At 37.7% G+C, this 13085-nt stretch overlaps 1 protein-coding gene across 28 annotated transcripts in view; it reads left to right on the top strand.

Annotated features, from left to right (window-relative positions):
- The window catches only part of nfasca (neurofascin homolog (chicken) a), a 95304-nt gene that overhangs the window by 57349 nt on the left and 24870 nt on the right, over window positions 1–13085 (top strand). For 16 of the 28 annotated variants that reach the window (XM_065241341.2, XM_065241337.2, XM_065241336.2 and 13 more), the window contains 19 exons: window positions 286–456; window positions 1525–1572; window positions 4049–4160; window positions 4307–4491; window positions 4582–4713; window positions 4789–4926; window positions 5013–5124; window positions 5210–5376; window positions 5490–5637; window positions 6022–6152; window positions 6633–6671; window positions 6803–6904; window positions 8892–9089; window positions 9332–9402; window positions 9516–9738; window positions 9825–9940; window positions 10379–10589; window positions 10677–10796; window positions 12839–13012. In XM_065241341.2, the coding sequence (XP_065097413.1) occupies window positions 286–456; window positions 1525–1572; window positions 4049–4160; window positions 4307–4491; window positions 4582–4713; window positions 4789–4926; window positions 5013–5124; window positions 5210–5376; window positions 5490–5637; window positions 6022–6152; window positions 6633–6671; window positions 6803–6904; window positions 8892–9089; window positions 9332–9402; window positions 9516–9738; window positions 9825–9940; window positions 10379–10589; window positions 10677–10796; window positions 12839–13012 (2598 nt within the window). The remainder of the gene's footprint in view (window positions 1–285; window positions 457–1524; window positions 1573–4048; window positions 4161–4306; window positions 4492–4581; window positions 4714–4788; window positions 4927–5012; window positions 5125–5209; window positions 5377–5489; window positions 5638–6021; window positions 6153–6632; window positions 6672–6802; window positions 6905–8891; window positions 9090–9331; window positions 9403–9515; window positions 9739–9824; window positions 9941–10378; window positions 10590–10676; window positions 10797–12838; window positions 13013–13085) is intronic. The other 12 variants (XM_065241347.2, XM_065241346.2, XM_065241360.2 and 9 more) reach the window with 6 other exon arrangements.

Genomic DNA, 13085 nt, shown 5'->3' with positions numbered 1-13085 from the left:
TTGATTTTTAAACTATCCTGTTCATTAGCCTGACTACGTCAGACTTTGTACTTCCGCTACATTTCATTACGCTTCTGTACTAGCAGAGGATGGTATTACCAGGCTACCTGTTCATACTCTTAAGTGAGACTTTTCATAATGATGGGTACACAATTTTCAGGCCAGCACATGCTGATCATGTACCTGCGCTTCACATACTCATTTTCAGCATCATTACGTTGATGCCTTTTGGCTATTTTACACATATTTAAGTTAAATAAATTCTACTATGTTGTCTTTCCACAGCCATTATGCCTATAACACAGGACAAGCGGGTGTCTATGGGCTTGAATGGTGACCTGTACTTCTCCAATGTTCTTGCTAAAGATGCCAGCACCGATTATAGCTGCAACGCTCGCTTTGAGTTCACACACACCATTCAGCAGAAGAACCCTTACATCCTTAAAGTCCACACAAGTAAGTGGAGAGTTTTGTTTGTTTTGGACTATTTTATGATTGCTGTATTTATTATGAATTACAGTATGTCGGATATACTTCTGTCTTTGACTCTTTGCTGCCCTTAAAGGTGCATGTGGATATTGCCATCTTCTGGTTAGGTGGTAGCATTGCAGTATGCCTGTGAACTTTTTTTTGTGCTGATTGCCTTTTATTCATTTTATTCACAGGCTTTACAGGTTTTATTTTGCTTGATTATTGGTTACATGCACAGGTTTTCATATGATACGATTTTGTTTTGGTTTGAAGGATCATCTCCCCTCCCCCTGACATACTGAGCCCATTTATATACTGTCTTTGTTACAGGGTGCCCATGGAGATCCAAGATCATGCTGGCTAAAACAATGCTGTTGAAAGGATAATTTACCTAAAAATGAAAATTCTGTCATCATTTACTTATGTTGTTACAAACCTGTATTCACTTCTTTGGTCTGATAACCACAAAGGAAGATATTTTGTGGAATGTTTGCAAACCGATGAGAAGCCCCATTGACTTCCATAGTTTTCCTACTATGGATGTCAATGGGGCTTCTGAACGGTTTGGTTACAAACATTCCTCAAAATATCTTCAAAAAAAAACACGTATAAAGGTTTGTAAATGATGACAGAATTTTAATTTTTTGTTAAACTTTCCCTTTAAAAACGTTCTCATTGAACAGACTTTTCATAATTGATGTTCTTAACTCATTTTACAGAGGTTATCGTAATTTTGAATACCGGTAATCTTGTTTTATGTTGTACATTGCTTATCCTGGGATTAACGTTGTATCCTTAATCACTTTCATTTTTAAAGCAGGTCTTATTTACTTAAGGTTCAAACTGGGCTCCTTACAAAATAACAAGTGTGAAACATTGCCAAACCCAGGATTAAAAGTGGCACTAATCCAGGGTTCATTTTACTGTTAAAAGCTTTTGTAATCTGGCTTTGAAATAACTTTATTCATTCCGACATCATTGTACTTTACCAATTGCAGATAAATGTGCAGTATTTGATATTTTTTGTATCGTACTGAATGATTTTTTTCCCAGATGAACCGTATAATGACACCTTTGTCAACTCCACTGACCTGTACAGTGGTGAGTTACACATGCAGTGAGTCTGTTATCTGTACGCTTTAGTTTAACTCACTCTAACTAAGTCAATGCTGCTTTTTCTAACAAACACGAGAGGAAGCACAGATAGTTCATCTGGTAAGTATTTTTGTAGCTTAATGGGTAGAACATTGCGTTGGTTGGCAAGGTTTTTACTGATAAAAAATACGTAGCTTGAATAGTAAATCCCAAATGCATAAATGTAAATGGTAAATAATATACATGGAAGAGAAGGATGTTGCCCTCAGTTTCAGTCTACATGTTTTTAATATCTTATTTACAGGGACAGTTCACTTTAAAATGAAAATTCTGTCATCATTTAAACCTAAACCTGTATGAATTACTTTTTTCTGATCTTTTTTCTGATCTTTTTTCTGATTTTCACAAAAGAAGATATTTTGAGAAATGATGGTAAACACACAGCAGACAGTGACCACTGACTTCCATAGTAGGAAAAAATATTTTTGAAGATTATGAAAATATTTTGGTAAATAATGGTACTAAGCACACAGTTGACGATACCCATTAAATTCCATCATATTTTTTTTATTCCTACTATGGAAGTCAATGGTCACTATCTGCTGTGTGTTTACCATCATTTCTCAAAATATCTTCTTTTGTGAAAATCAGAAAAAAGAAATTCATACAGGCTTAGAACAACATGAGGATGAGTAAAGGATGACAGAATTTTTCATTTTGAAGCGAACTATCCCTTTAAGGCTTTTTTCTACAGTAGTTTTATCACAAGGTGAAAATCATTGGCTTAGGTTCTTATGAAGGAACAATAGTCAGATTATCTTTGGTAATTGCTTTAATTATTCTAATCACTTTGCTCGTTAGAGATATGGTAACGAAAGAGATAAGGTGTTCATTAATATTTCAGTAAATTTAATCCTAACCACATGCAAATCCTTATTTGTTGCCTGAGGGTCATAATAGACAGACATCATTGAATCAAAATCATTGAATCTCATGTTATATCTTGTTTGGTTTTTATCCCGAAACTATAGTTTTCATATAGAAATTGGAATCTATTTTTTAGGCCTTCATGACAGTTAACTACTTTAAATTAATTATTTTTGTTATTTAACAGTAGTAATGTAGAGTTCACAGACTAGCAATGTTTCAGGTAAGGCCACTGTGGGGTTTCACTGACAAGGAACTGGCACGACTGTCACCACAGACACAAACACACATGACCCTGGCGTATAACACATGTTCTTGGCAGCTTCACGGTCTAATCTCATGGGTGTTATCCTCCCACTTCATGTAAACATCAAAGCCAGTTGTCAATCCATCTCTAGGGGTGCAGCTTGCAATGCTAATAGCTGCAGGCAGTGCTAACCTTACCACCAGATATGCATTACAATAGAACTAATACCGCCATGCTCATCAGCAGGAGAGGATTGTCTGTGTCTTCACATATGTAACAAGAGTTTATGCCCACAACTAACCATCTGTCTGTTGTCACAGTTATATAGGTCTTTCCTTTGTTTACTGTATATATTAGGCTATATTAAGATTTTAAATGTTCTTGCAATGTTTATTGTTTGTAATAAGAAACTGTTATTAAGATCTAACATTAACTCTTTGTACAGACATCTCACAGAAGTAACAACTTTACAGTTCCTGGATAATATTTTTTCAAATGGTGACCCTATCTGTGAAATCCAGGCTAAAGTCTCATAATCAAATTATCTAAATTTGATTTCAATAATTGAATTCACTTTTATTTAAATTTTTGACATGACCTTACACAGTTATATTAAATATATGAAGGTTATATTGTCTCAGAATTTTCTTTACATTATGTACTGTAGGATGATTTTTTTGTAGTAAATCACGCAAAAATGACTTAATCTGAAATTTCACAGACAGAGTAACAATTTTAGAAATTCATAGTGATGTAATTTCCTTTATTTTCCTCACCATGATATGCTGCGTTCAGACCAGCCGCGGTAGAGGCGTCAAGCGCGAGTGAGTTCAATGTTAAGTCAATGTACAGACGCGTTGATGCGCATATGGTGGTCTCGCGGTGCGAATGAGGAGTTTAGCGTGGTAGACGCGATTCCGCCTCATTCGCGGGAAACGCGCAAGTTGAAAAAATTGAACTTTGGGGAAAAAATGTCAGAAGCTTGCTCTAGTTGTGACGTGTTTACAGAAAGCGAGCGGAGTCACAAAATTTCCGCGTGATGACTAGAATTTCACGCGCAGCTTTCACGTGCGAATTAAGCGAGTAAACTAAAAATGTAGACGCAAATTTGACCCCTCAAACGCGGCTGGTGTGAACCCACAGTTAAACCTGCAGTACACAATATAATAATAAATTAACATTTGTTTGTGTATTGTATGTGATGGTTGAGACTCATTTTAATCCATAACAGAGAAGCAATTATCATTTATAGTTTGCAGTGCATTATTCTTAGTGCATCTAACCAAGTTTCCCAAACTTTCGTTACAGTACGTAATGTGCCAGAAACGCAGCCCAGCTTTCTGTCTCCAAAAGACGGATCCAGCTCCAAAATGGTGCTACGAGGAGAACAGCTTCTGTTGGAGTGTATAGCTGCTGGAGTGTAAGTATACACAAAATACTATAAGCGTGGCGATATCTCCTAAAGATGTTTGGGTATTGGAGGGCAAAGGAATTTAAGGGGAACCACACTCGGGTCCAGTAGTTTGTGAGATGTTTCAAACATGTAGTCTTATTTTTCATTTCTAGCCCAACCCCTACAATCGAATGGTTTAAAAGAGGAGGAGATCTGCCGTTACAGAAGGTCAAGTTTGAGAACTTTAATAAAACTTTGCGTATCCTCAACGTGTCCGAGGAAGATGCGGGGGGCTATACCTGCATGGCCAGCAACAAGATCGGCATAATTCGCCATTCCTATGAAGTCCAGGTCAAAGGTGGGCCATTGAGAAGATTTAAAGTGTATTTTTTAAATGAAAGCGTTTGGTTTTTGGCCTAATTTATACATCTGGTCTTTGCTCTTTTAGCTGCTCCCTACTGGCTCGATAAGCCCACCAATCTTGTGCTTGCCCCTGAAGAAAATGGACGACTGGTGTGCCGAGCCAATGGGAACCCAAAGCCCAGTATCCAATGGCTGATGAATGGGGGACCTATAGAGAGTAAGTCAGTTTCTTTTCTCTGTACAATGATAATTGTAGTTCATATGCTGATACTTCATCTTCTCCCCTCTTCAGGTTCACAGTCAAGCCATGAAGTGCAGGGTGATACCATCATGTTCCATTCAGTGCAGATCGGCAGCAGTGCGGTGTACCAGTGCAATGCTTCTAATGAGCACGGATACCTACTGGCCAATGCTTTTGTCAGCATCCTAGGTAGGAGATGAGGTCAACCATTCAGAAGGTTTAGATGGGTCACACAATTCACATTTTGTGAGATGTTACTGTTGTTTTCTTTGTAGACATGGCTCCACGGATGCTAGGTCCGAAGAACCAACGGATTAAAGTCATTGAAAATAACAGGACCTTATTTGACTGCCCTTTCTTTGGCTCACCGCTCCCTACGCTCCGCTGGTGAGCTTGAAATAAAGATCATCTTGTTAGGCAGGATGATACAGGTAGAGAGAGGTTAGAGTTTAATGTGTGTACATGTGTTCAGGTTCAAGAATGGCCAAGGCAGTGGTCTTGATGGTGGGCAGTATAAGCTGTATCACAACGGTACTTTGGAAATCACACAGGCTCGGCCAGAAGACCAAGGCACCTACACCTGTGTCGCCACCAATATATTGGGCCAGGTGAATAATCAGGTGCACCTGGAGGTCAAAGGTATGAAACAATAATGCATTTCAGTTCACATCAAAATGATTTTAATAATGTTTTGGTATATTTACATGATGTAGGTTGAAAAATTTCCTTATGCTAGATGTGATTCATTTCAGAACCCACAAGAATAGTTCGGGCCCCAGAGGACATGACTGGACCTAAAGGAAGCACAGCTCGGTTTGACTGTCGAGTTAAACACGACGCATCCCTTCCCATTACTGTCACATGGCTGAAAGATGACAAGCCTTTGAGCTTCGGCTGGTTGTAATATAAAATAACAATCCAATCTCATAAAATGTGACCTTGCATGTGAAAACCAATCTAAAGTCATTTTTGTGATTTACTGTTTTCTACATAAAATCATTTACACATAATGTAAAGAACATTCTGTTAAAATATAACCTTGATGTCTTTAATATTGACTGAGTAAGACCACGGCAAAGATAAAAATAAAGTGAAATTAATAAGGGAATCTTTAGCATGGATTTCACACACACGTGGTCACATGTAATCATAATTGTATTAAAAGTATTATTCTTTACTTCTGTAAACTTTACAATATATACCGATATTCACATTTAGCAGGTTGTTTAAAGATAATTGTGTACTGTGTGATTGTGTATGTAACATCAAATGTCTATGTTTTAGGAGCCGGATAAAAAAGGATGATGAATCCATAACTATTCACAATATCAATCCAGAGGATTCAGGGACATATAGATGCACTGCCAAAACTGAGATAGATGAATCCTCAGCATCAGCTCGCCTTACAGTTTTAGGTACACATTTGTTTAGCAGTAAAAATGGTGGCATCTATTGACCAAATGTACCAAATTTTGTCATCTTTAGCTAACGTCTTAAGGGTAATTATGTTAAAAACAGATTCTGTCCACTGTTTTTTATTATTTTTTTATGTTTATAGCATGTTTGATATTTTGGAATTTAAACTAGGATGATTACATCATTGGACAAACGTCACAATCTCCATTTATTTGCATCTGCTTCCTCGTGAAGTGACATGAAGCGCTTTCTCTGGCACAGTTATCTTATCCTTGGCATAAGTTGTGTGTTGCAACCAGATTTTATAATCAGCAAGGATTTTCTTGTTCTTAAAATAGTTAGCCTAGAACTACTTTTGCATAGAAACACACCTCTTCCTTTAGCTACAGCGTTTGTCTGGTGTTGTATTTACCTTTTTAAAAGTATTAATAGTCATACTAACCCTTGACTTCTGAACTCTCACCTTTACCTCATAATAGATGACATCTCGGCCACCCCAAAGCCTAATCCCTCCGCAGGTAACATATCTAGAACAGTCGCTATCTTTCTAACATACAATTAGTGCATCTAACAATAATATCCCTTAAATGAAGAATAACTGGTACTTATTTAAGTGAACATGGTTAGTAACATGCCATTATTCGCCTAGATCGACCTGACCCGCCTCAGGATCTTGAGCTGTCTGATCCCTCAGCTCGTAGAGTCAGACTCACCTGGGTGCATGGAAATGAAAACAACAGCCCGGTTACAAGTAAGACTGATGACTGTACCTCTGTTCATGTGCTGACTAAAAACCTCTGAATGTCCTTTCTCTCCTTATTCGGCTTGTATTAAGAGATGATTGCTGTACAGCCGGTTTCCATAGTTTTTCACCATTTTTTGTGGACATTCAACCCTACAAAACTAATTTCAGAGAGGTAGCTCACCCACCAAATTCCTTTTTTTTTATATATATATATAAATTATTGTATTATGACTTCAATAGGGTCTCTCTTTTAACAGCTAGTCAGCTCTGCTATTGAGTTAAATGAAACTTTATAAAGTATTACACCTTAATATAAAAACTTTATTAACGGGGACAGAGAATGAAAAACCATTTTTACCTTGTCTTTGTTGAATAATGGTAGTCTACCCACATTCACAAACATACAAAAAGTGCTAAACATCTCAGAAATCAGAAATGTCAGCCAGAAAACTGCCCAATCTGAAAAACTGATGCTTATGACATCACAGGCATCTCACTGCCCCTCCACTTTAAAATAATTGGCTACATTTTTTGAGTGGCAGCAAAGTCAGCCAATCAGTAATGAGATTGCAAGTTAAGCCAGTAGGGGGAGACAAATAGGTGCAAAATCGCTTGTTTAAAATCCCCCACCCTAATAGAGCTATCTGAGAGAGGTTTTTAGGAAGCTTCTAAGGCATTACAGACCCAAAAAAAAATTTTTGTCTACATGTCACATCACAGAACAAGGATAAATACTCTGTTCAATCATTCTATGTCACCTTTAAGTAGGGTTACACTTGAATGTTTTTACAATGCAATTGATGTAGTCTTTTTTGGTGTTATGGACACTTTAGCGTAGATGACGATCTAAGACCTTGTAAAAATATTTGAACCTGACCACTCTAACTTGCATGTTCCCAAATAATTGATTTCCGGGATATTTTACATTATTGCGGACATCAAGGAGTCCCTTTCAAAATGGGAGACTCCCAGAACGTCAGGGATACTGTGTGATGATTGCATTGTATTGCATCAATTATTTTGCTTTGCCACTACTGTAATGAATATGAGCTTTTCAAAATATCATGCAATAATATATGCTTATTATTTAATTTATAGTCTATATGTGTCACATTTAAAGGGACACTGCACTTTTTTTTGAAAATATGCTCATTTTCAAGCTCCCCTAGAGTTAAACATTAGATTTTTACCGTTTTGGACTCCATTCAGCTGATCTCTGGGTCTGGCGCTACCACTTTTAGCATAGCTTAGCATAATTCATTGAATCTGATTAGACCATTAGCATTGTGCTAAAAATAACCTCATGTACTAAGACCGACGGAAAAGTAAAAGTTGCCATTTTCTAGGCAGATTTGGCTAGGATCTATACTCTCATTCTGATATGAATGATATTACGCAGCACCTGAAGATATTCCCCTGCAATTGAAAGTAACCAAGGTGACTATTTTTGGGCAGTGCGAAATATTACTAAGCCTGCTGCAGCCATGTTACAGCAGCATAGTCCTTGATTATTACCCCAGAATGAGAGTATAGTTCCATATCTGCCTAGAAAATGGCAACTTTTAATTTTCTTAGTACACGATGTAACTACAGAAGAGTCAAGTTTTAAATAGGATAACATTTCAAATCCTTTGGTTATTTTTGAGTGCCATGCTAATGGTCTTATCAGATTCTATGGATTGTTCCAAGCTATGCTAAAAGTGCTAGCGCCAGATCCGGAGATCAGCTGAATGGATTCCAAAACGGGAATCAAACTCTAGGTGAGCTGGAAAATGAACATATTTACAAAAACAGTGGAGTGTCCCTTTAATTTAGAAGCAGGAAACTTGTACAGAACCATGCACGCTGGCAAAGACACTACTTTGATGTCCCATCCATCGCTGAAAGCATTTTGTTGATATTCAAATAATTTGTCTTTTAATGCAAACTAATATTGACTTTGTTCAGTCACCTGCTTCTTACAGATGTGATAATGCACCAAATTTATCTGCAGAGTTCCTCGTCCAATTTGAGGAGGACAAGTGGGAGCCGGGAAAGTGGCAGAATCTGTCAATGCATGATGGCAACCTAAACTCAGTTAACCTGGAGCTGTCACCATTTGTCAACTACCAGTTTAGAGTCATAGCAATCAACGCAGTGGGCCAGAGTCAACCCAGCCAACCCTCTGCACGCTATCAGACCAGTGGTGCTCGTAAGTTAACCATTATATTAATTAAACAAGGATTAGAGAAAAAAGTTCTTGTAGCTGAATTTGTGGAGCATTGCATTAACAGCACAACGGTCAAGGATTGGGTTCCCAATGCACTGAACGGTTGCTTTGGATAAACTGTTTGCCATATGCATAAATGTTAATATAAATGCTAGATTAACTGGTTAGTATTAAGGGAGAAATTGAAGTTGAAACATTTACTGACTTGTGAGTCTGTGTTTCAGCTCCTGATGTCATTCCAAGTGCTCTTAAAGGTTGGGGAAACAAAAAGAACAACATGGAAGTCACCTGGCAGGTAAATACTGTACAAAGAAACCCTCCATTAAAAAATTAAGAGTGTACAAAGTGTAATTTATGAATCTATATCTGATAAATAAAGCTGAGATGATCAATCTGTACATTTCACAGGCCCTGAAAAACACAGAGAGGAACGGGCCGAACCTGCGATATATGCTGTCTTGGAGATTAAAAGACACAAATGAAGAGTGGAGCAGCGTATCCACCACAGGAGCGAAACACACGATCCATGATACAGACACCTATGTTCCTTATGAGCTGAAAGTCCAAGCCGTCAATGATTTCGGGCTCGGTCCAGAGTCTGATATTGTCATCGGTTATTCTGGGGAAGACAGTAAGTAGGCTACTAACATATGATATCTAATGTCAGGTATATAAACAGTTACAGATGGTAATGCATCTTTATTGTTTCATCCTCAGAACCATCAGCTGCACCAACAGATCTCAGGGTGTCGAAGATAAACAGCACCAAAGTGAATGTTCACTGGATCCCAGTGGACCCCAGCACTGTGAACGGAGAGTTTAGGGAATATAAAGTGAGTGGATGATATAAATCTTCATGATATCCTGCATGATAAAAGCATATAAACTTACACCACAAAACAGTACTGGGACAGTGACGGTATCAGAAGGCAGTACCATGTTACTTTATTATATACCATGGTATGTCCAAAAAAGCACATTGGTGCCTTTACTTACAAAGTACTGCGATGGTACTGTAGTTCAGGGGTGGTGTTACTGTAGATGGAAAAATCGTGCTAAATTGATCTATGTAACAGCCCTGAAATGTATGTACTATGTTTTTATGGTTCTCCAGGGTACAGTATCAAAATACAATCACAGTACCATAATACATACAGTATAAAACATGTACATATGCATAATAAGTGCTATGGTACTATTGTGGTTTTATGGTACATTGTTTTCCTTTTCAGTAGGTGTTAATAACAAGCATTATTCATCATTTTTCACAGTTGTACTACTGGAGGGAGGCCAGTCTGATAAAGGGCCTGAAAGTCAACAGGACAAAGCTTCATAAAGGTTTCTACACAACAGCAGAACAGCCCTCTGGCATCCTGACTGAACTTTATCCTTACAGCAAATACAAGATGTACATGGTCGTGGCTAACAGAGAATATGAGGGACCACAAAGCAACACTGTGGAGTTTCAAACTAAGGAGGGAGGTATGAGTCACTATACTTAGCTTGTGGAGTGTTTTAGCTATAATGAGACAAATTACGATGTTTGTATCTTTCTTGATTGTTTCATAGAACCAGGAGCCCCAAAGTACTTCAAGATTCAGAAGCACACGGACGTGGTTCACCTGAAGTGGGACAAACCCCTGGAGCCAAACGGTGTGCTGATTGGATACACACTTCAATACCAGACAGGTGAGAACACTTTGTACAATTACATGTTAGCAATGCTTAAAAAAGAGTGTGAATATCATTTCAAACTAGTTGCAGTTTATTAGATAGTACAAGCATACTTTCAGGGAACACATTTCACTTAAAGGAACACATTTTACTTAAAAGAACACGCCCACATTTTGGAAATGTAGCTTATTTACCGTATCCCCCATAGTTAGATAAGTCCATACATACCTTTCTCATCTCTGTGTGTGCTGTAACTCTGTCTGACGCAGCCCCCGCTAGCTTAGCTTAGCACAAAGACTGGAAGTGAATGGCTGCAGCTAGCATACTGCTCCCAGTAAGTGACAAAATAACGCGAACATTTTCCTATTTATGTGTTTTGATTTGTATAGTCACACCGTATACAAATAACAAGGTCATATGAGACACAGCCATCTTTAACAGTATACATACTGGGAACTATATTCTCAGAAGGCGAAGCACTGCTACTTGGGCGGAGTGATTTGCACAACTCTGACCGAACTCTCTGCTCCTCACCAGGGGGCTTCTTGGGTGCTGCTAGCAAATCACTCCGCCCAAGTAGCAGTGCTTCGCCTTCTGAGAGTAAAGTTCACAGTATGTATACTGTTGAAAGATGGCTGTGTCTCATATGACCTAGTTATTTGTACACGGTGTGACTATACAAATCACAACACATAAATAAGAAAATGTTTGTGTTATTTTGTCACTTATTGGGAGCAGTATGCTAGCTGGAGCTATTCACTTCCAGTCTTTGTGCTAAGCTAAGCTAGCGGGGGCTGCGTCAGACAGAGTTACAGCACACACTAAGATGAGAAAGGTATGTATGGACTTATCTAACTCTGGGGGATACTGTGAATTAGCTAAATTCCCAAAATGTGGGCGTGTTCCTTTAAATGTTTGTTGGTTATTAACCTTCAGGGGTCGACGTAGTTCCTTTCTTATTGTTTTGGAAAGAAACTTAAAATACACCTCTGATTTTTTATTCTTACAGATAAAATTAGATCATTCGAAAATGTGAAAGGTCTTTGTAACTTTTTAATAACTTTGTATTAATAATACTTTGTTTAAAATTGAGATCAAATGGATTTATACCCATTTTACATATCTTTTTTTAACTCATTCCCTGCCAGCATTTTTTGTGATTTTCACAAAAGTTTCAAACATTTTCTTCTAAAATAAACATACAAATATATCAAATGAAATAACAGACCCTCTGCTTTCAAACAAACAATAAACAAACAAACAAATGTTTCATTCTATCTATATTTTTTCTCTGCTTATAAACTTTTAAATATACCGTAGGTATTTTTCTTCAGACCATTAATAAAAACCCTAAACCGGAAGTAAAGTTCGGACCAGAGGCGTCCAATAAAACCATCTATAGACATTTCCTTGAATAGTTTTTGTAATGGCACTTCTTCTGTGGCACAATTGTAGTTTCTGCAGGACAACATTTTTCTAAATAAATCCTAAACCCACTCCAAACCCCAACCCTAACCATAACCAAAACCTAAAATCAGAGGGACATAATAAGTGAAAAACAAACTGTAAACTTATTTCTGAAATCTGATTGGTTGATTGAAATGTTGTCCCAGGGTCAACATAATGTTGCCCTTAGGACATCAACCACTTAGCAAAATCAGGAGAGCCAGAGCGCCCTCTTGCTTTTGAGTGTGCTGGGATTTCAACTTAATTCATTAAAATTCATTCATTGAGAAAACACGCATTTGCACGATTAATTGTAACATTTCTAATAAAAACTCATCAGGAACACTTTTTCTTCATGCAAATGTTTTCTCTTATTCGTCAATGGTGGGGAAAGAGTAAATGTCCTACTACAGTATATGAACATGTTTAAAGTAAATGCAAAATTGGCTCAGAATTGTTAGAAATTGTATTATACATCATGATAATTGATTGATATTATGTGTTGAAATATTTTGTTAAAATATTACACTATATAATGCATACATTTGCATATCTTTTGGGGCCCCTGTGTAAACAATTTGACCATTTGTCCACTTCTTCTGCTATTTCAGTGAATGGGACACAGGTGGGAGAGAAAAAAGTCCAGAGCTTTCCAGCCAACGTGACCGAGTACACCATGAACCTTCCTCACCGCTTCACGCGATACAAGTTTTTCCTAGCGGCTCGCACACAGGTCGGGGCAGGAGAGGTGTACGCCGTAGAATCGCCACATTTTACTAATGAAGGTCAGCAAACATACGTCTCAGTGTTGTGTGTTGTGTTGTTGTTAGAAAATCTGAGAGCAGAATCATTGGTTGT

The sequence above is a fragment of the Paramisgurnus dabryanus genome, chromosome 14 (genome assembly GCF_030506205.2).
Source record: "Paramisgurnus dabryanus chromosome 14, PD_genome_1.1, whole genome shotgun sequence".
Taxonomy (NCBI): domain Eukaryota; kingdom Metazoa; phylum Chordata; class Actinopteri; order Cypriniformes; family Cobitidae; genus Paramisgurnus; species Paramisgurnus dabryanus.
This window is presented reverse-complemented; position numbering and strand designations above follow the sequence as displayed.